The sequence below is a fragment of the Patagioenas fasciata genome, chromosome 6 (assembly GCF_037038585.1).
Source record: "Patagioenas fasciata isolate bPatFas1 chromosome 6, bPatFas1.hap1, whole genome shotgun sequence".
Taxonomy (NCBI): Eukaryota; Metazoa; Chordata; class Aves; order Columbiformes; family Columbidae; genus Patagioenas; species Patagioenas fasciata.
The window spans coordinates 18957214-18978597 of record NC_092525.1 but is presented as its reverse complement, the minus strand read 5'-3'; the positions used below and the strand labels follow the sequence as shown (position 1 = coordinate 18978597).

Here is a 21384-nt window from a genome sequence, read left to right as displayed (position 1 = left end):
AATTGTCAATTCTTATGAGCACTACATTAGTTAAAATTGAGAGGAAGGATTGGGAAGTATCTGGGCATTTGAACTCTGAATTTTTTAGAAGGAGGGTGAAGTGGCGTGTTCTTAGCACGTTATGTGCTGTGGTGCAACTGCTTAGTAAAACTGGCCCTAAGAAGAGGGGAAATCAGTCTGAAGTTTTGAGGTGAGATTAATTTCTAAACCTTTTGTAGTCCTTAGCCTATGCAATTAGCTGTGTAAGAGCTGCTGCAAATGAGCTGGTGAAACAGCACAGCAGAACAAAAAATATTTTTTGAGAGCTTTATTTGACCATTTTATGTGTGTGTACATATATATCTTTAAAAAATCTGAAAGCAGACTAACATAAGAGTTTTGGAGGTAGAAAGCCCCTACAGTTCTTGCAATTAACTCCAACTAAAATGGCACCTGTTCAGTATTTTGCAACTAGCACTAGCAGAATTTGCTTTTATTCCATCTTCTTGAGCTGCCTCTGCAGGGACTCAGACTGCTGCTCCTGCACACCATCCATCCCAGGCAATGTGTTTCTTGAAAGCTGCAGGTAATGTGGTTTGTTTTGAAGTTCTGTTGGGAGCAGAGCTGGTTTTGGTGAGCATTGAAAGAGGCGGTTTTGTGTTAAAATTCCTTAACTCCATCCAAGGCCACATCCTATGGCTTTTGCTGTTCCCCTCTGGATGTGGTAGGGGCTGCTGAGGCCTCTGTGGCAGATTGAATTCAAAATAGCTCTGAATTCATGTTTGGACACCAATTTGCTGAATACAAGTACAAATGAAGCTTTTTTAAATGAAGTCTACACGGGGGGGTTCAGATTGGATATTAGGAAAAAAATCTTCTGGAAAGGGCTGTTGGGCGTTGGAACAGGCTGCCCAGGGCAGTGGGGGAGTCACCATCCCTGGAGGGGTTTAAAAGGCATTTAGACGAGGTTCTTAAGGCCATGGTTTAGTGCCAGAGTTACGGTATGGTTGGACTCAATGATCCTGAGGGTCTCTTCCAACTGAAAGGATTCTATGATCCTCAGCGCGGGGGCTGAAACGCCGGGCCCGGCCCTTCTCGGAGCCTCCGGACACATTCAAGCTGCTCTTCCCCACGACATCCGAGAGCTCGCCCCAGCTCTCGCACCGCTGGGCCTCTCCGCGGGCCTCTCTGCTGGCCGGCAGCGCCCCGCGCCTCCCGCCCGCCCCCGCCGCGGGGCTGCGGCCCGGCCGGCCCCCGGGAGGCGGCTCTCCCGCCGCGCCGCCCCGGCTTCCTGCGCCGCAGGTGAGGCGGGCTCGCTCCCCCCAGCTTCCCACTTCCGCCCAGGTGAGAGCCGACGGCCATCGTGCCGCTCCGACCGCTGCCGCCGCCGCTTCCCGCCCGCAGGTACCGCGGGGAGCCCCACACTCCTAGAGCCGCCGCGGCCCTTCGCCTCAGCAGCGCCCCCAGCGCCGAGGGGAAACCCGCCGCTGGGCCTCGGCCCCCCGGCCCCGGTGTGGGCGGGACTGTCGGTACCGCAGGCGGTGAGGGCGTAGAGGTGGCTGGTTGCCGGCCGGGGTGGCCCTGAGGGGCGGTCGCTGCCCTCGACGCCCTGGGAGCCGGCGGGTGTGGCGGCTGCGGCGGGGCGTCTCTGGCGGGTAGAGCCAGCTCGTTGTGAGGGCTTTTCCGGAGGAGTTTAATCCCTTCTTCAGGTAGTGCTGGTGCTTGGGGAGCGGCTGAGGGAGCTGGGGCTGTTCAGCCTGGAGAACAGGAGGCTGAGGGGAGACCTGATCTCTGCAACTGCCTGAAAAGAGGTTGTAGCACGGAGGGTGTTGGTCTCTTCTCCCAAGTATCAAGTGACAGCCCAAGAGGAAGTGGCCTCAAGTTGCACCAGGGGAGGTTGAGTTTGGATATTAGGAAAAAGTTCTTCCCAGAAAGGGCTGACGGGCATTAGAACAGGCTGCCCAGGGCAGTGGTGGAGTCACCATCCTTGGAGGTGTTTAAAAGGCGTTTAGGCGAGGTTCTTAGGGACATGGTTTATTGCCAGAGTTACGGTATGGTTGGACTTGATCCTGAGGGTCTCTTCCAACTGAAAGGATTCTATGTGGCACAGATGCTTGGGAGAGGTATTTCCCACCAACCCCTCGCTTCCTCAGCACCTGACCTGTGCCTGAGTGTACACAGGTCCTTCCCATAAAGTGATTTGTTAATCATGTACGCTATCCTAGTAATTCTAGGATTTATTGACTAATTTTACTAGAACGTGACAGCATTTAGATCTCAGAAACAAGTTTTCCTCCAGCTTTGCGAGAACAGGTTTCTGAGGCCATGTTATTGCTCCATGGAGAATGGCTTCAGCGTGAGCTCACCCTTCTATTAGACACCAGAGAAAGCACACTGGTGCTTCCCAGGAGGCTGAAGTCCGCAGGAATTCAGGTTCTGCTTGTTAAAAGTTCGCATGCCTCTAGAGTGAGTAAGACTCCTCTTGATCTGCATGGAGACTGGTAATCACACACGCGGAGTGTTCCTTTGGATGTTTTTGGGTTTGTTTTTTTTTTCTCTCCTCATGTTGTGGTCACTAATTGTATGTAACAACAGGGCATGCTCAGTGTGCCCATGGAGTAGTGTTTTGATATTTAACAATATTTAGCTTTGACCTGCTTCACCTGGAGGTGTGTGGTGTATTTGTCTTTAGGCACTTAACAGCACTGCTTGGTTGGTTCCTTCTTTAAAGTGCCCAGAGCAGTGTGAGCACGCACTCTATAGCACTCTTTATAAATACTGCAGCATTGCACAGAGCAGCGGGTTTCGGTGGTTTCATCTGAAAGGTGTGTATGTGCTAAGCTTGGTTGTACTGAATGCTTCTGTATGCTACCAGGATGGAAAACCGAACATAACGTGTAGGACAGAAAAATGTGTTAGAATAGTGTTGGTTTTTTTCACAGTATGTAGTTGCTTGATGTCAGATGAACTATATAATTTTTGATATCTAAAATTACAGGTGATGCTGTGTTAGGACAATATAGGATTAAAATCACACCAACAAATGTTGTTTTCCCTTTCTTTTTGCCTTTGTCATATTTTAAACTGTTTGGGCTGAAATTTTCCAAGTCAGACCCCTATCTGACGAAGAATGTGACATGTGCTGTGTTGGTCATTCCTGATAACAGGGCCAGGGAAAATTACAATGGCATTAGTGCAGAAAGGTGACTTTGGGTTGGGATGTACCCTTGGCTGTTCCTGTGGCAGGCTGCTGAGACTGGCCACAGCAGAAGCCTTTGAAAAATAGCAGCAGTTAGCATTTGTGCATTAGGGGCTCATGGTGTTTGATGTCCCAGAAGGTTGGGGAGAGCCTCCCATGAGGCAGAACTTCCCCTGCAGGTGTGACTTGCGGAAGGACACAGGTTGTCAGAGGCCAGGTTGAGGGATGTATGGCAGAAGCAGTTGTTGGGTGAGTGGGGAGAAATGGGAAGAAGAATCTCCGTTGGCTAAACTGTGTCCTCCTCCAGACCGCAGGAGGGAAACCCTTCTTTTTGTCTTTTAGCAGTGCTCTGTGGAGCGTAGGTGTTTGTCAAGGCCAGTGCTGGGGTGTCATGTTCCCTTCTGGCTCCAGGGCTGAGCGCCCCGTGTCCCTGTGCCAATGGCAGGTGTCTGGCCTGGGCTGATGGCAATAGAAGACTTAAACCTTTCAGCTCTTCTTATGACCTCTGCTGGCACCAGCATGGGGGAATTCATTGTTTCTTAGGCTGCTTTTGAAGAAGATCCAAGTCCTGGGATTTCGTACAAAACCTTATGAAACTTTCCTGCTCCCTATGATGTGTTCAGCTCTCAAAAGTGAAGACAGTAAAAACCCAGCTCCATGCTGTGCTGGAGTCTGGAGGTTTTTTCTGATATTAGAAGACACTAAACTCTCTGAAATTATTTTTTTTCTTGATGATTTTACAGTGATATTGGGATTTGTAACATACATTTAGAACTGAGGTTTGCAGTTTTGTCTACTTGTAAGATAAGTGGCTGTAGACATCAGAGAATGTAGCTAAGGAAGCTGAGTGGGTGAACTGGTTTAAACCAGACAAACAGTAGTGTGTTGGATCACTCTTAAAAATTATTGCCTAGGAAGGGACGTCCTAATTTAACAACTGTCTGTTGGCACCCTGCTCGCGCTTAGCATGGGTGTTTGGAAATTAAGGATAAGCTGTTTGGCCCCCCAGATATAAACAGCTTAATAGTATATGAAGTTGTGTGTTTCTTTGGTGTCCAAAAGCCAGTCTTAGACCCGTCCTCAATTATACATTATTTGAAGACTTTGAATTATGTTCTCAGGGATCCCCTCACACCAGAAGGAGGTGTTTCTTTTAAAATATAACACACTATAACACACTTCTTCCCTCCTGCCCCCCCCCAATTTTCTTTCTGTGAAAGAATGGAGAACAAAGAAATACTGAGAGTGGTTTTAACATATTGCACACACACACACACACACACACACAAAAAAAAGATAAACCATTGCAAACTGGCTGGGGGCCACCTTTGATCATGAGGAATCCCAAAGTGCTGCGTGAACTCAAACTGTGACACACCTGAGGTCCACTGTGGCATCCCCTGGCATGGAGGGGTCTGCAGTGGCTCTGAGCAACACTTTACAGCAGCTCAAGCAGGAAGGTGGAACTTTCTTTAATCTTTTTTTTTTTCTTCCTCCTCTCTTTTACACCTCTTTCTTGCGGGGACTCCAGTGCATTTGTTGCAACCCAGATCTCTCACCTGCATTTTCCTGCTTCAGTTTTTCTTCCTTGGCTCTGTACCCGTCATCATAATTGCTATTGTTACACCCGCTGTAATGGAAAAGAAGATTAATCTTGGAGACTGTCTGCATGGCACTTTGAGGCTGTTTTTTGAGTGATGCAGGCTGTTTCTTGTGGTGTGGTTTGCCAGTGCAGCTGAGCTGCAACCACCAGTGCTGCAAGGTGCGGTTCTGCTTCCCCGGCACATCCGGGTCCCCTCCTGCATGCCAGCGCTGGCAGTCGACAGCTAACTGGGCAGAAAGCTCACTCTACCAAAATGGGAAGGGTTGTGTTTTGTTTTGTTTTGGTTTTTTTCTGCGTGTTTAGCTCCCCGTTCCAGCTCACTATGGGATCAGATGAATGAGTGCAGGCGCAGATGGAAGGGGAAGAAGAAAATGCATCAAAGAGGGCTGGAGGGCTGGACCGGCCTCTTGGCTTCAGCTATTAGATGGGGACGGTGTTGTCAAGTTGGCATTATTTCCTGCCATGCTGGATTTATTTTCTGGGTTTAATCTTTTTTCACCCTGCTGCTGGTTTAAAGGTTTTAAAGCCACTTTTCCTCATAGGAGTTATTTTGCATCCCTTTCTGATGTTGGTTCTCTTGCTTTAAGGTGCTTTTTTTTTTTTCTTTTAATTGCTACTGTGAGGTAGAGAAACAGATGAGGGAAGTGAATGGAGGGAATTTAAATTGGCAAGAAAGAACAGATTTCTGTATTATTTGTCCTGTTTTGTTAAGATTCTTGCAATATTTTTAGTTGAGGTTTAGTTTTGTCTTTTTTTGTTTAAATGAAGGCCCAGGAATGTATAAGGAAATGGTATTTTCATCTGTTTTTCAGAATCAGATCTCAGCACAGAATCAAAGGCTGCTGTGCTCTTAGAAGTGTTTTATTTTGAAGGGAAAAGAAAATAAAGCTGCAGCACTTAGCAAAGTTCAGATACATTCCTGAAAATCTTTTAGGGGTTGCATGGGTTTGCTGCTTCAACTCTTGCTATGAGTTTGATTTAAAATGACCTTCTAAATCTGTTAACAGCCTTGCAAAGCGACTCATTTTGCTTGGCCCTGGGTGGAAACCACGCAAACCCGCGGAACTCTGCAGGAATTCCTCCATGAGCCAAAACTGCTCACATAGGCAAGGGGTGCATAAATCTGAAATGGTGGTTTGTGACACACCTCCACTTTTTCTTTTCATTAGGTAAATCAGCTTAATTTGACTCTTCAAGAGAAGAGAAGCTATTTTAATATCTTGTTAAATACAACAGCATCCTCCCAGAACTCAAGGCATCTTCAGTGTGAACACAGACGACATCAGAGGCAGAGTAGAAGGTCCTGCAATTACACTGTTATATACTGGGTAGAGTTAAAATTATGCTATTAAACACTGACTTCTCTTAGAGGAGCTCGTGCTAAGTGAAGAAATCTTATTTCTCGTGTATGTTTTGGTATAACTGCCTTGATAGTTTTCAGAATGACAGGCTCCACATCAACATAATAACATGCAAGTAAGGGTACAGATTTATCATCGCTGCTAATTGCAAGTCTGTTGTTTTTATGCTGCCATGAACCTCACCCCCAGTTGGAGACCTGCTCTGTTTGGCACTGTAGAGGAGCGTGATGAAGGATATTCTGTTCCTTCAAAGCTTGGCATGTATGTAATAAAGAGAAAGGCAAGCTCATGTAGAAGACAATGAGCTTCTTTCACCTGTTCAGCTGGGGGCTGCAATTAGAACTGACCTCCCTTAGGAACGTGTGGGACTAGGGATTGATTTGGCCAATTTTGGGCCTCTGTGCTGTCTTCTGAGTGGAGGGAACTTCATTGTTTTATAGAGAGATGCAAGGTTTCACCTATATTGCCATGCAGCAGGACTGAGCTGTCACAATAAGAATACTGTCTACAAATAATTAATTGGGTGGAAGGTATCTTCTAAATAATAGGATGATTTTAACTGTTATGTGTATTTGAAAATATTGCAACTTTAATGTCCATATTCAAAATAATTTGGTTGAGCATACCTGTCTCACAATTTTCTTGGCCAATGTTTGATTTTATAACCTGCATTTTCACTCATATTTTGAGAGTTGTTCATATTCTTTCCCATGTGTGAAAGGAAAAGCACACGGAACAAGGAAAGATTTTGGATGTGCTGAGGCTGCAGTGCAACTTGCTATGTTGTTGAATATTTGAGGTGAAAACTGGGGGTAGTAGTATTTTTGTATTAAATTTGTTATAGTTAGCTTAGTGTTTTATTATTGTGTGCATTGACTGTGCATCTGTTAGCATTCTGCTCAGATACATAACTTATTAATTCAATTTTTTTTTTAAACTCATCCAGGTTATTCTAGACTAAATCCAAAAATACCCTTCAACATGCCTGAAAATCCTGCTGCAGGTATGTAGTCTGAGTGTGATGACTTTTATTAAGCGTTGAGAAATGAAGCTACATTCCTCACATGTACTACTTTGTGGTGCAGATAAACAGCAGGTGCTGCAGATCCTTGATCGTCTGCAAGCAAAACTTCGTGAGAAAAGAGATTCCCAACATAACGAAAACCTCACTGTTTTGCGTAACACACTCAGAAGCCCTTTGTTTAACCAGATACTGACCCTCCAGCAATCCATCAAGCAACTGAAGGAACAGGTGAGTGTAAAAGTGGTGCAGTGATAATTATAGTGAACTTGGAACTTGAAGCAGGGTGTGTAGGTGTGTGTTAATGAGGGCGCTGTCATTCATAAGCTGTAACTTGGTATGAATGAATGTTGCCTCTTTTTTTGGTCAAGCTAGTATCTCCACAGTCACTGCTGGAAGGAGAAGTGGCTTTGCAACGAACTGGTCATGGGGTGACGTGCTTTGAAAGGGGTGCAGAAGGAGGCGGTTAAGAATCACAGCAGTTGGAAAAAAAGCATCTGCAAAAGACATCAGCTCTAGTACTTTGAGTTCTGAACACAGCTGGAACTGGGATCTTTTGTTTTTCGCAGAAGTTAAATACTGTTTATCAGCTAACTGGCAGCATCTTTTCTCCTTAAAAGACATCATCACTTAGTTCCTGCTGACTTGTACAAGAATGGTTAACCTGTTTGGGGAAATAGCATCTAGAAAACCACCTCTGAAGATTTGCCAAGCTCTGATGCAGACATACCCAGGCTAACTTTAAAATGACTTGGATTCAGTGGTGGAAGGAACTTGTGTGGATTGGTTTATAACACCAACTGACACATAGAACTTGTGGACACGGGCATCAGTGACAGATCTGCATGAATGTGGTTCTCAGCATCACTGTTGCTTTGCTGTTACTGCACCTGCCCAGCTGCAGATGTGGTGGGGTGGGTGTCAGGGGAAGGAGGCCACCTCGCTGCCATTGCCACGTGTTCCTGCCTGGGTGGCGTGGTGGTGGTTGATACCATACGTTCTCCCTTCTCCCCATGTTTGCCGAAGTACTGTACCTGCTCCTGGTCCTTCCTTCCAAAGCTTGGCTGCATGTCTGCAAGCTATTAAAAAATGTATGAAAATGCTAAAATATCTAAGATTGTGCTGTGTGACTATGACATAGTGGATTTTATATCCAGAATGCTCACAGTTAACATAACTAGAATTTTATTTTTACTTAAAATTCTTTTTGAGCATGTCCCTCATGAGCAGTTTCATTCAGCATGGGATTTTCAGTTTACTATGTCACCCTGGGAATATTTCTGCGTTTCTTCATTATCTTTATTATTGAACTGTGAGTTCTAGCAATGATGGCATGTTCAATGGTAGATTGTTCCCTAGGCCCTCTCTGGGGAGGCGATAATACAGGCCAGGCCTTTGGCTCCGGAGTGACTCTTAAAAAATTTGGGCTCTCGTGCCAAAATTGTCTAGGTTTGCCTGACAGTTGCAACAGTGCTCAAGGACCTCTTTAATATTTGGTGCTTTTGCATGTCCTGTTTCTGGAGTATCAGGGTGAAAAGAGGATAATGGGCACAGGCAGGGAAGAAGAATGAAAGAAGTGGAGAGAATGAGTGGAGTAGAAACACAGCTGAAACATTCAGCAAACTTTTCCTTCTGAAAAATAATTTAAACTTGATATGATGGCTTGGGTTTTGATTATATATTAACATTGCCCAATTTATATGAGTGAGTATATTTGTGTGAATAGGCATATATGAGCATGTGCATGTTTGCTTCTTTGGCAGTCTTCACATAAGATGATGTAAGTGGAACTATCTTCTTTTGCTTATAATAGTTTTTCTACATCTTTATTCAACAGCTCAATTATATGCCTCCAGACCGTTCAGTAGATTTTGATTTTACTAAGAGAGGGCTGCTAGTGTTTGCTGACAAATCCGTTGCTGCTGGGAGCGTGCGTACGCCTTGCAGCTCACCTGAACCCAAAGCATCCACCTTTCCTCCAAACCTGGGAGTTAATGAGTTTAATGCGATCATCCAACAGATGGCAAAGGTAAGGCTCTCGAGTTTAGTGACCAAAACTTGTTTTCCTTCAATGTCAAACTTTTTCTTGCATTCTTTTGGAGTACATTTTCAAATGTGTTCTTTTGCTGTGTGTCTGGGAGTGTAGTTCTGAAAATAATTTTCCCTGTGAAGGATAAGGCCAGCAATGGAAAGTGGTTTGGGTTTTTTATTTTTTTACTTTGCCTTTTTTTTGTCTTTCTTCCAAACACACCAATGTAGAAAAGAAATGTCAGTTGCCAGAAAACTTTTTTGGTATTTGAAGACACTTAATTGAAAATCAACACTTTCTGCAGAAACTTGTTTTGATGGAGAGACTTGTTTTATCAAGTTCATTTTAAATTGGAAATGTACCAGCTTTGTTAATATATGAACAGTGCAAATGATTAAAAGAACTGGCATGTAAATATTTTATTTAACTCTTAATTTAGTATGTCTTAACTTTGCCAGACAGATGCTGATTTCATTAACATGGGATGTAGCATGTACCAGATGCTTATGGAAGTTATACAGGTGCAGACATCCACCCATGTGGGATTGGCGTTTATAACATAAATGTATTGTTCCGTGTTACTTTGAACCATTAATTTAATTGGTTAGTCATGCCTCTCTATATTAAGTAACTGTTGCTAATTGACTACCTTAATGTAGCTGTAATATTTTGAGCATAACTCTTCTCATTAGTGTGTCATTAACTCATCAGATAAAAGACTCAGCAGTAAAGACTGCACATTATTTTGGATAAAACAGCTGTGATAGCAGGGCATTCTCTAAGTAATATTTCTCAGTAAACAACCCCAGAAATATTGTATTAGAACTGAAAAACAGGTGGCTGCAAAAGTAAACTTGAAGTGTGAAGTTGCAGGGAGGGGAAGGAAATTAATTTATTTAAAAGCTGCTGTCTTTTGAACATGCATCTAAAAATCAGCATTTAAAGCAAGGGGAGCCAAAAGACAAGTAATTTAGTTTAGCTATGCAGCATTTCCAGAAATCTCAAGCATATTGCTCTAGACAGCACTTCGTTCATAGTTTTCATCCAGTTTGGAATTCATCTTGTAATGTGAATGAAGTGTGAAAGCGGCTCTTAAATTCCCTGAGGGTTCAGAACTTCGAAGTGCTTGCATATACAATACTCTGCTATATTAAAAATAATAAATAGAGGAGCTCTTATAGAAAGAACATTCAGTATTTTGCCTTTGTTTAGTCTTAAGAGGAGAATAATTCTCCCAGTGTTCATAAATTTTAAACTAGCTCATTCTATTGCATTAAAAATTAGTAAATAATTTTTTTCCCTGTTTTATTAGGGGAGACAAATAGAAACAATAAAGATTGAAAAGCCTTCTGTTGGAGGTCTTGGATTTAGTGTGGTTGCCCTTAAAAATCCCAGCTTGGGAGAAGTTGGTATCTTTGTCAAGGAAGTCCAGCCAGGGAGCATAGCTGACAGGTGAGATCTTTATCATTTTATTGGAAAATTGCAGTATTTCCATGAAGGGAACAGTTATGACTTTCACAGTGAGAACTCTGTCAGACTGATGTTTGTCTGGGTTCTCTGGTGGCATATTTTGTTGGTGGTATCTTGAATTCTGGCTTTGCAACTCAATAAACTCGTGTTTTGAGGATCGGATTTTCAGATGAGTTTTAAATATCCAAGCAATTCATAAATGGAATTTCCAGAAATCGTGACTCACTTAAGAGAATCTTGAGTACTGATTAAAAAACAAAAGAAAACTCAGAAAAGAATCCAAGGGAAATAAAAACTAGCCACCCTTTTAATTTTGATGTATTGTGTCCCTGAAAGATTCCCTCCCTTGTTTCTTTATGTGCTTATGACAATGCCCTATTTATAGCTGGTTTTACTGTTTGTTTCCTGTGCAAATTTAGATCCAGTCCTCCCAACAGATCCCTGCACAGATGTCATCATAGAATCGGGGCTTCAGGCGGTTTCTTCCTGTATTGTCTGTGGGTTTTCACCCAACAACAAAAGGCAGAGCAATCCTTTAAAAAAAATGTGATTGTAAAACCACAAGAGTTGGCATGAGACAAACACAGTACTTGGAATTATGTTTCAAGAAAATGTGTCTAGATTTCAAGGCACTGGTGTCACTTTTTCAATAACACATGTCAGGAAGTGCCAACACAGGATGACAAAGAGCGGGGAGAGGTTGGAATGATAATGGCTATGGGCCTGCAGAGAACACACCAGAAAACACTTAAAGAAAAGCATATTAGGCTCTTTCAAAGTGGAGACAGATGGACTGATCCGGATGTCAGAGGAGGGCAAATATCTCACTTTAGGATTCAATGACCTGCTGCTCACTTTCTTTGATGAGAGAACCGAAAATATGGTTAGTACTCGAAGAAAGTGATTTCTGGGAAACATCACATGCTCAAAAAGGAAGTTTAAAATGCGTTAGTGAGGATGTGCAGTTATATTGTTTTGGAGTTCTTATAAGTTTCCCCAGCATGCTTCCCATTTTGCTGCTGAGACAAGATCTCCTGGAGACTTTTTTTGGATTCCTACAGAGCTTTGAAGGCAGCGTCTGTAACAGTTTGGTCTTGTGCTCAGAATGAATATTTAACAAAGGAGATGAGTGATGGGTTCTCTCTTGTCACAAACCGAAATTCATCACTAGGGTGAATTAACTGTGGAATTTATATTATCTTAAGGTGTAAGTTGAGCTGTGTGTTGCTTGAAGAAAGTTTGATGTCTGAAGTTTGGTACTGTAAATTTTGAGTAAGATAGAAAGATGCAGCTCACGGGTCTTTTGATTAAATAATGATACAAAACAATATCATAGCTTGTTTTGTGGATACTTGGAGATAGTATCATGTAGTGCTAAACATAGTGAAGAATAGTTCAGAGTTCATTGCGGAACTACAAAAATTTTTTTTTTTCTGGCCTGTAATTCAATATCATCACGAAAGGATGAGGGCATTTCATTGAATTTTGAATAGAAGCAAAGAGGGAAAAAAAGATAATTTCTGTACCATGATAAAGTTGGAACAAAATATGTCTGGGCAGTGGGCAGTGTGGGTTGCGTGCGGTTTGTATGTTGATGAACACAGCCTAATAAGCAGATTTTTGTTTTCGTATAGAAATATTTAACTTTGTGTAACTGTGTATTTTGCATGTTGATATTTAAATTACACAAGTGTGTTGTGAAGTCACTGTGCTGCATTTTAAAATGTCTTTTAATGTTTTGTTAAGGGATCAAAGACTAAAGGAAAATGACCACATACTGGCCATTAATTGCACCCCATTGGATCAGAACATTTCCCATCAGCACGCCATTGCCCTCCTCCAGCAGTCCACAGGATCCCTACATCTGGTTGTTGCTAGGGAGCCGGTGCAAGGAAACAGCAGAACTTCTGCTGTCTCATTAAGTGATATAAATCCACCTGAGACTGTGAGTTCTTGTAATGCTGTCAAAATCATATTTGAACTATGCTGGGTATTTTTTTTTGGTGGTTGTGTTTTTGTTAGCAAGCTTTACATAGATGGATTTTTTTCTTTAATCAGATTTTATATGTGATGACATTTCATTTAGACTGGTCATGCAATAAGGCTTCTGTTGCAAAGCTGCATGGAGTTGTTATAAAATAGAACCCAGGTTTTTAGAGGATAGCAGAAGCTTTAGTAGATCAGCATATTCTTAGCAGCAGGGTCTGTTCAGCATAGGCTGGGTAAAGTATTTAACAAATATACCCAGCTGAAACCTACTGGTGCTCAGCAATTAAAGGTGCTCTGATTACATCTTAAGGGTGCAAACATTAACCCATTGTGAGCACTGCCTGAAATATCCTAACCAATTTAAGCTTAAACCACTCAAACCAAAAAGCCTCGTCTTTTGTTTTAAAAACAAACAAGAAGGATCTGTTAAAGAACCTCTCAATTCCTGAGGGATCCCTCAGTAGTTCTTTTTTTTAAATATGTGAGTTTCATTGATTGTGAACCCTTTTGTTTTCTTGAACAAGGAGAGGTTGTCACTGGGATGTGGAATAAGTTAGGGCTAAACTTCCATCTGTCTTCAAACCATATGGTCCAGGTGGCTTCACTGAATTTGGTTGCATTGCACACCTAAGTCCAGGGTTTGCAATATTGCAATCTGAATTTATTACACTAGTGTGTCTTGATGAAAATCTGGTTAAGAGCAGTGCTTTGCCTTATTCTCAGTAATTATTTCCCCCATGATTATTACAGAGCTAGTGAAATCTGAAGGTTTTAGTGGATAATCAATATTGTTTATTGCACTGAAAATTTTAAAGAATTAAACTTTAACTGCTTTTTCATTGAAAGATCTGCACTGAACAGACTAACAAAATAAAATACAAATATATATCTCTACAGGGGGTCTTTAAACTTCTTTTATGATATTTAACTGGCTTTGGCAAAGATTTTCAGTATGCTAATAAATCCTTTATTCACAGAAGACTTAAGTCTGCCTACTTTGCTCCATTTTGGTTTCTATGATATATTAATCTGACGGAAACATTGGCTGAGTTTGGGTTGCTTAACAGCTTTGTTATTTTCAGATTGTCTTGTAGAACATAAGGTCAGGGTACAACGTAGCTTAGAAACATGCTTCCAATTCAGTATGGCAAAATATTGTACTGCTCTATTAATTCAGCATGTACTGGTGGTGTTTAGAGTGTGTAAGTGAAATAACAGAAATAAGAAGTTGGGCAATACTAAGTGCAAACTGGGCCAGTGCGAGCTCTTTGCCTCTGTTTTGCTCTGTTGTTTGCAGTATTCTTGATTTATGAAAAACTAAAAGGATAGTTTTCATTTTGGCAAGAAAACCTGAAAATTGCTTTTTCTTAGTCAAGCTTTTTCCTAGTATCCTGTTATCCTGAAAGCAAAGGACAGAATATATGTTTAAAAACAGATGAGAAATCCCACTGCGTGTTTATAAGGAAATGAAGCTGACTGAACAAAATGTAACAGATCTCCAGCATGTTGGGTAGAGAGGGAAAATTACTCTGATTAATGCTTGCCATTCCTGGTATTTGTGAAAGTGAGAAACATTAATGATCGACTGAAATTAAAATCTCCTGGTTTTATTAATTGCAGATTCGCTGGGGCCATGTTGAAGACGTTGAGCTGATTAACGACGGTTCAGGATTAGGCTTTGGAATTGTAGGAGGAAAGTCGAGTGGAGTAGTTGTAAGAACAATTGTTCCTGGGGGATTAGCAGATCGGGTAATTTGTTATATTATGTCACTTCTTGTCTGATTGTAAGGTATAATTAACTGGTTTTGACAGTCTTAAAATAAACTAATACACTTAAACAAAAGGAAGCTGATAGCATCAAAGTCTGAATGCCAACATATACTTCATAAATAAATATGTTGAAGGTGTGATTGAGAAAAAAGTCAGCACGTGATATGAATTAAGTTGTTTCTCAGACATGCTTTGGCTTTTATAACATTGTTGAACATGCAGAAATTCTGAAAAGCTGTCTAACCTTCACATGTTTTCAGTATTTCTGATATTTTCAGCCTTTGGTCAGTCTCGAAGGACAAATACTCTTAGTCGGTTTGCACATCCCTGTGGAATTGGGCACATTTGGCAACATCTATAGTGGCACACTCTCCAAATGAATTGTCAGGCAGGGGAATCTGCCCCATTGAAGTAATTCCAAAATCCAATTTATAGATTGAAGATGTCCTGTTTTTAGTGGGTTTCATTTTAAGGGGGTTTTGGTCTGTGCCTTGCAGTCTGACAGGTTTTAGGAGACACTTAGAACTGGTGCCAAGCCTTTGGAAGTTACTGATATGCTTTGAAGTTGCACAGGTACAGTGTGCAACCTTTGATTGCTAATCTGTAAAGACTCAATGCTAAGTGTTGCTGCATTTCAGGAGTAGAACATGTGCAGTAGCAAACCAGATTTGGATTTTTAATGTGAATTTGGCCATGACAAGTCACAATATTTGAGGTCTGGAACCTGTAGGAGCAATATCTGGTGACATACGAAGGAGAGAGGCCAAGGCACTTCCTGTAGTATAGGATGGAAATGAAGACTGGAAATTTGGGGAGCTTTACTGGAAAATGTTGGCTTTTGCTTGACTGCCTCCCTCCAAACCTGTCATGTATAAATGAGTATTTTTTAATTATTGTGTAACACCTGTTTTGCTGTAAGGAATAAAGTGTTTTGGCTACAGATGAGGCATGTAAGTTAAGAACTTGCCACATCATTCTCAACTGAATGAGACATCATTAAGAACATGTGAAATAATGAGCACATATACATGTTAAAATTGGATGAGTTTGCAAATGAGCTTGAGTTAGTCCTGGGAATAACTCTGCCATGATCGCTCTATAAATCAAAGCCCATAAGGTGGTGGAGCTATGCTGATCAATACCAGCTGAGGATTTGGTTCTGTGAATGCTTGCTTATAATAGAAATGATGATGTAGGTCATGAATCATAATTATGTAAAAAAAAAAAAAGGCTTGTGTGGAGTCTCGTTTCTTTCAGTGGATTTACTCCATGGAGTTGGAGCTCATCATATGAGCAAATAACTGCCAGGTTAATATAGAAGTATTAGGAAAAACTCTAAGCTTAAAGTCCTAAATAGAAATGCTGTGCTTTTTATTCTAACCCCTGTCTGATGAGTATTCTATGTAACAACAATACATAACAACCTGTGAGATTATAAAACGTTGTCATCTGTGTTCTAAATAAAGAAAGGAACCCATTTCTTAGGAATGGTGCTATTCAACCTGCGTATCTTACTCAGTTTTGGAAATGTTGGTTTACCACTAGTAACTACTGTGGAAAAACCAGACATAATTGTGCAAATGCTCCCTTGAATTATTATTTGTAAATTTTATGGTATTTTCTTGCACTGACTCTCATGGCCATGAAGATGCCTGTACACAGTTTGTTTTGTAATGGAAAAGGTATTTTATGTATAGATTGGAAAACAATTTTGCAATTTTGTTTGAAGGATGGGAGGCTCCAGACAGGAGATCACATCTTACAGATCGGAGGCACCAATGTGCAAGGAATGACCAGCGAACAAGTTGCCCAAGTGCTGAGGAACTGTGGGAACTCTGTGAGGATGATTGTTGCGAGAGATCCCAAGTGTGAAATTACAGAGACTCCACCAGCTCCTGTAAGCTGGCCAGTCAGCATGTTACCTTCCTTTCAAAATGGAAATGTAAGTATCTGCTATTTACTTCTGACATTTTTAAGTGTATTTGTGGTTTGCGATCAGAAAAGAGAACAACAGTGTGTTCTGGAGACGTAAAGCTGCTTCTCTTTTGAATTTCCGGGTATCATATGCATGTATTTAAGTGGTCATTATTATATCTCTCCCTTCTATAATTTTTCCCTTTTTCCTGTGTTTTATTAATACCTATAATCTTGGGATTGGAATGACCAGCTTTACAGAATTTATTTCAGAGCGGGTAATTTAATTACCAGGACCATAAACATTATCGATAAATGGTACTTTTAGTTCTCCTTCTTAGCTCATGAAATTTTTTGCTAATCAATCATTTGTAAGTGGATTTAGAACTTGTATGTGAATTTCGCTAGTCTGAAATCCAGAGCACCATGGCTGCACCAGAATTATTCAGCACAATCATCTTTCTTATGAAACATAAGTGTAATGTTTTCATAGTCTACGCTGCTGTCTGTGATAGGAAATATATCTAAAAATTTTGAAACTTGTTTTAGCAAATCTTATCATGGTCACATCAAAGTCTCTTGTTTTTGAAGTCATTCTTTTCAGTTTTGAGTAATTAAAATCAACAAATGCTACACTAAGTGTACAGTAGGTCTCGAAACATAAACAAAGCTGTGCTTGTGTACCATCTGCTACTACTGTGCTGCTTAGAGTTAGGTGGAGAATCTGAGTAGCCTTTTCTTTCTTGTCTAGTTTCTCGAATATGAGTGAAGAGACTTCTTTTTTTTTTTCTTTTTTTTGGAGCACTGTTTTTAAAGGTCAGACTTGCAGCGTTATTATTACAAACTCACCTGCTCGCGTCCTGGGCACAGTCCCTGCAAAGGTGACCGTGAGCTTTGTGTCTCGCTTCTCTGCGGAAGATCCTGTGGCTGGAGGTGCCAGTCAAGTATTTTGGGTCCATCTCGAGCTCCTGTTCTCAGAAGAGGGGTCAGTGCAGTGGGAAATGTGAATGGCAGAGGGATGGGAGAGGATAATCTATGTGCATAAGGCTGGAGTCTTAAACGATTTGTTTAATACACTGAAAAAAAGGCTTTCCCAGACAAGCAACATCATTATGAAGCACTTTTTTCTAGCTGTGTCATATTTTCCAAGCCTGTATTATGCAAAAATAACACAGTCCTGATTAAGTTTCTTCTACAAAGTACTTATTTTTCTCTCTTCCCTGCTTCAAAATTGGACATATTTTAGAAAGGCTACAGCAATGTGACAAATGTTCTTCCTTCTTCTGTCTTCTTAGTGTCCTGCTTATTCCTGCTATGTAGTTTAGAGGAGAAGAAAGATTAAATTGCAACATGAGTTTTATTTCTTTCTGAATGTCATCTATTGTTTTCTGAACTGAATAGTGTGTTCATATTTAGATTTGAAGAAACCCCTCTTTCTGGTGTTGAGATGTAGCGAGGTCAAGAATAGTGGCTGATCTGAATGTATTTATTAAATTAATAATGATTTTAATGGTCCACCTTTCGGTTTGGGTCTGATTTACAACAGAACATTCCCCTGTAATCTAGTTTCTCTCTGATTTCTGGGTACTTTCACTAACTGTGCACTTTGGAATGAAAATGATTTTCCTTTTCTTTTCTACAAACCAGCAGAAAGGTATTTTTAAAATCTGGCTAGTTTTTTTAGTTTTATACTAATATTTTATTTCCTTTAAATTTCCTGCAGTAGACAATAACTGAAATTACTTAAGTCTGTGCATGTGCACAAGAAAACAGTTATATTATCTGTACTCTTCAAGACACTGACAGCAGTATTAGCAGACTACTTGTGCTGGCTGGATTTAGGACTCTGTACTTCAATTTTTTTTTTTTTTTTCCACACTCTACTTCTAGTGTTTTGCGTTCTATCAGTAACATTATTTAGATCAGGTTTCTGTAGAGCCACACCACTAACTATTGATAAAATAGCAGGACTCTCAAGGCCACAGCTCTATTTCAGATGTTGCTACAGGCTTATTTGGTGGTTTGGTTCCCTTTCCTAAAGATAAGTGACAGTGCATCAAAACTTATCTTCATCTCCATCAGTGTCTTGTAGAGCAAGAGAGTTGGAAAGCATTTAATGAGCTTAAGGAGCTGGCTGGTGGAGGGGTGTGTGATAGAAAGGAGATAGCTGTCCATTGATTTCTCTTTCAGGGAGAAGTGAAATAGGTAAAGCCAGAACTTTGGCCTGTTGTTAATATAGGTTCTTCCAAAACTCGTATTTGGCAATCATATGATTAAACTTTTGTTCATTCTCTTAAGAAATGTTTTCTAGGTTCCTCTACCAGTTTTTGCTGTTGGCAGTGACTCTTGATTTCATCACTTTAACAGAACTTACCCTGATCTCCTCATTTTTTATTCCATTGGGCCACATCTGATTACTGAAAACAAACAGCTGTGTGTGTTTTAGTTTATCCCTTGCAGTCCCAAATCTGTTGTCTTAGTTGTTTTTTTCCTTGGTAGCAACATCTTTAGGGTATCCTATTTGAATTCTGGTTTGCAGTTTTGATTTTTTGTACATGTCAGAGGAGAGTGGTTGCACAGTGGGACATACTGGGGCCAGCTTTTTGGGGACTGGTTTCCATACACTTCTCCAGTGTAAGATCAGATCATATTGTAATCTTAGCTAGTGGCTTTGATGTGTTTTTTCTGTAACTGTAGTAAGTGGAGGATTTAGAGAACAGGTCATGTCACGTGCTTCTCTTTTCAAGTATTGTTTGTTATGAGAAGTCATCAGTTCAACAATAAAGCATTTACAAATTAATACTCCTTCTTCCTCTGTTAGGTTTTAGAAGTCATTTTCATTGAATGCAAACTAATGAGTCTTTTGCTTCCCATTGCCTTAGATAACCTGGAGGCTTCCAGTGCTCTTTGCAGTTTAGTACTGGTCAAATCTGAACAGGATCATATCAGAGTTTTCACACTGATGTGTCTAAGACTGACTTTTGGAGTGGTTTAAACAACAGTAGCATTAGAACAACCAATAAGCTCAAACATCTACCTAGTCCCTTGTATTTGCATTTATTAGCTTCCATAGTGGAGATGTGCACGTGTGGTTTCTGTCGGGGCATCGAACCAGTTTCTCTTGGGAGATCCCTTCCCTGCTGCCCCTCACGTCCTCCTTTCCTAGGAGGTGATAACAAGGAGAGATGAGCATCACCTCTTCTGACAGAAATGTGTGATGTGATAACACTATTTATACCACGTTTTTTTTGCTCTGTAACTGCCCCGTAGAAAGAGCTCAGGGAAATGCATTCATGACACTGTTTATCAGGACTAACATGTGGAAGGGAGAAGTTGTTCTGAAGGCATTCAATTTCTGCTGCCTTGTGAGAGTGACTGAGAAGTTCGTTGTTACCAACTGACAGTGGAATCCAAGGGGAAATGGCCCCCAAGCAGTCTAACAAAAACCTTTTTTATCCGTTAAATAAAAATATTACACCTTGGACAAGTGGGTGGAGAAAGTATTAGGAAATAATTTAATAAGCAACTAGTGACTTCGAGGGACACCTTGTTTCCAGCAAATCTTAGCTATATCTTTTTTTGCAAATATGATCCCTCCTAAAATAGGAAAATCAAAATCACTGTTCACTTCTGAAAGTCTTAACATGCAATATTGTCATGGTAGTGGGAAATTATGTTATTTTTGTATTTTTTTACCATCTTGTGCTTTGTTTATAGGATAACACCAACCTTTTTGAGACCTGTGATGTTGAACTTGTAAAAAAAAATGGGCAAAGCCTGGGGATAACAATTGTTGGATATGCTGGCACATGTGATGTAGGTGAGTTCTATAGGATTTAGTAAGATCTAGGGCAGGGGCTTCTCAAATACCCTTTATTTTCTATGGGGAAAATGGATAGCACTTCTTTGAAACAGCGTAACCTACAAAAATCTATGAAGATATGTGGAGAAATTACTGCTAAGTGAAATTCAGCCACCATTTTCAAAGAATTGTGATTAGCTTAAAAAAAAATTTCCCACTTGACTGCTGGACTGTGAATTTTACCTGCTTATGTTGTTATTGTGTGAGACATTAAACTGTAACAGACAGTTGCTGTGTGTACAGACTCTAACGCAATTGGGTTCCGGTCTGTCCTGTTCCTTGTCTTACCTGTGGTACATACATGGCACAATTAATTTGGCACATTTTGAAAAGAATTTCAGAAACAGAGTAAGGGAAGTCCCAGCTGTGTGTGATGGCTCTGCTGTCTTCAGGAGGTGATGTGCTTGTCTTTGGTGCATGGCTCTTACAGCATCTAAACTCTGGGAACAGATGAAAATATCTGTGCTAGGATATGGGGACATGGAGTAATTCCCTGGAGATCCTCTTGTGTTGCTGGTCAGGAATCCCAGACCCCAGTCATTGAGCACTGGGAACTGGGTTGGGGAGGAGCACGTGTCAGGCAATGGGAAAAGGTGGGTTTTGCTGAGCATGGACCTTCCCCTGAGAGGAAGGTCAGTGTTCAGAAAAGGGTGGATTTGGTATCAAGATTCACTAGAATTAAAGATCAACATCTCATATTTTGTGGGAGTTTGTGGAAGGGTTTACTGTTTCAGCTGATGATTAAGGTTGTTGGTTTGTTTTTATTTCCTTATTCCAATTAGAAGTTAGAATTATCAATCAAACAGCAAACATGATGAAGTACAGCTTTTCTGATTTCCATGTTTCTCTTTTTTTAAAAAAAAAATAATCCCCCTTCATTAAGATTTAAAGTCCTAAATTCTTTCGCTGTAAGATGATGATTGAAGTCCTGATCAAAGTACTTAAGCACATACTTTACTTTTAGCTTAGGTAGTCCTATTGAAATCAAATGCAGCATGGATTTAAGTGATTGTGGTTTGAAGTCTGGGTAAGCATGAGGATGAATCCATGGAGGAGGTGGCCTCTTCTGAGCCATTTTAAGGAAAAAATGTTGAGGTCAATGTAGAGGTACTTGTGTCTGTGCTGTTTTTTCCTGAAGAGATCTTCAGTCATTCTGCATCAAGCTGTGTGAGTGGTAATGTACAAAT

General features: G+C 40.8%; 1 protein-coding gene across 7 annotated transcripts in view; it reads left to right on the top strand.

Annotated features, from left to right (window-relative positions):
- The first annotated feature begins 1228 nt into the window (after positions 1-1228).
- Positions 1229-21384, top strand: part of PATJ (PATJ crumbs cell polarity complex component) — a 145646-nt gene continuing 125490 nt past the window's right edge. For 2 of the 7 annotated variants that reach the window (XM_065842693.2, XM_065842698.2), the window contains exons 1-10: positions 1320-1383; positions 5951-6081; positions 7089-7145; positions 7228-7394; positions 9001-9192; positions 10505-10644; positions 12409-12607; positions 14272-14400; positions 16151-16363; positions 20053-20155. In XM_065842693.2, the coding sequence (XP_065698765.2) occupies positions 7124-7145; positions 7228-7394; positions 9001-9192; positions 10505-10644; positions 12409-12607; positions 14272-14400; positions 16151-16363; positions 20053-20155 (1165 nt within the window). In that variant the 5' untranslated portion in view covers positions 1320-1383; positions 5951-6081; positions 7089-7123. Of the gene's footprint in view, positions 1384-1533; positions 1689-5950; positions 6082-7088; positions 7146-7227; positions 7395-9000; positions 9193-10504; positions 10645-12408; positions 12608-14271; positions 14401-16150; positions 16364-20052; positions 20156-21384 lie in introns of those variants that run through there. The other 5 variants (XM_071810103.1, XM_071810104.1, XM_065842696.2 and 2 more) reach the window with 5 other exon arrangements.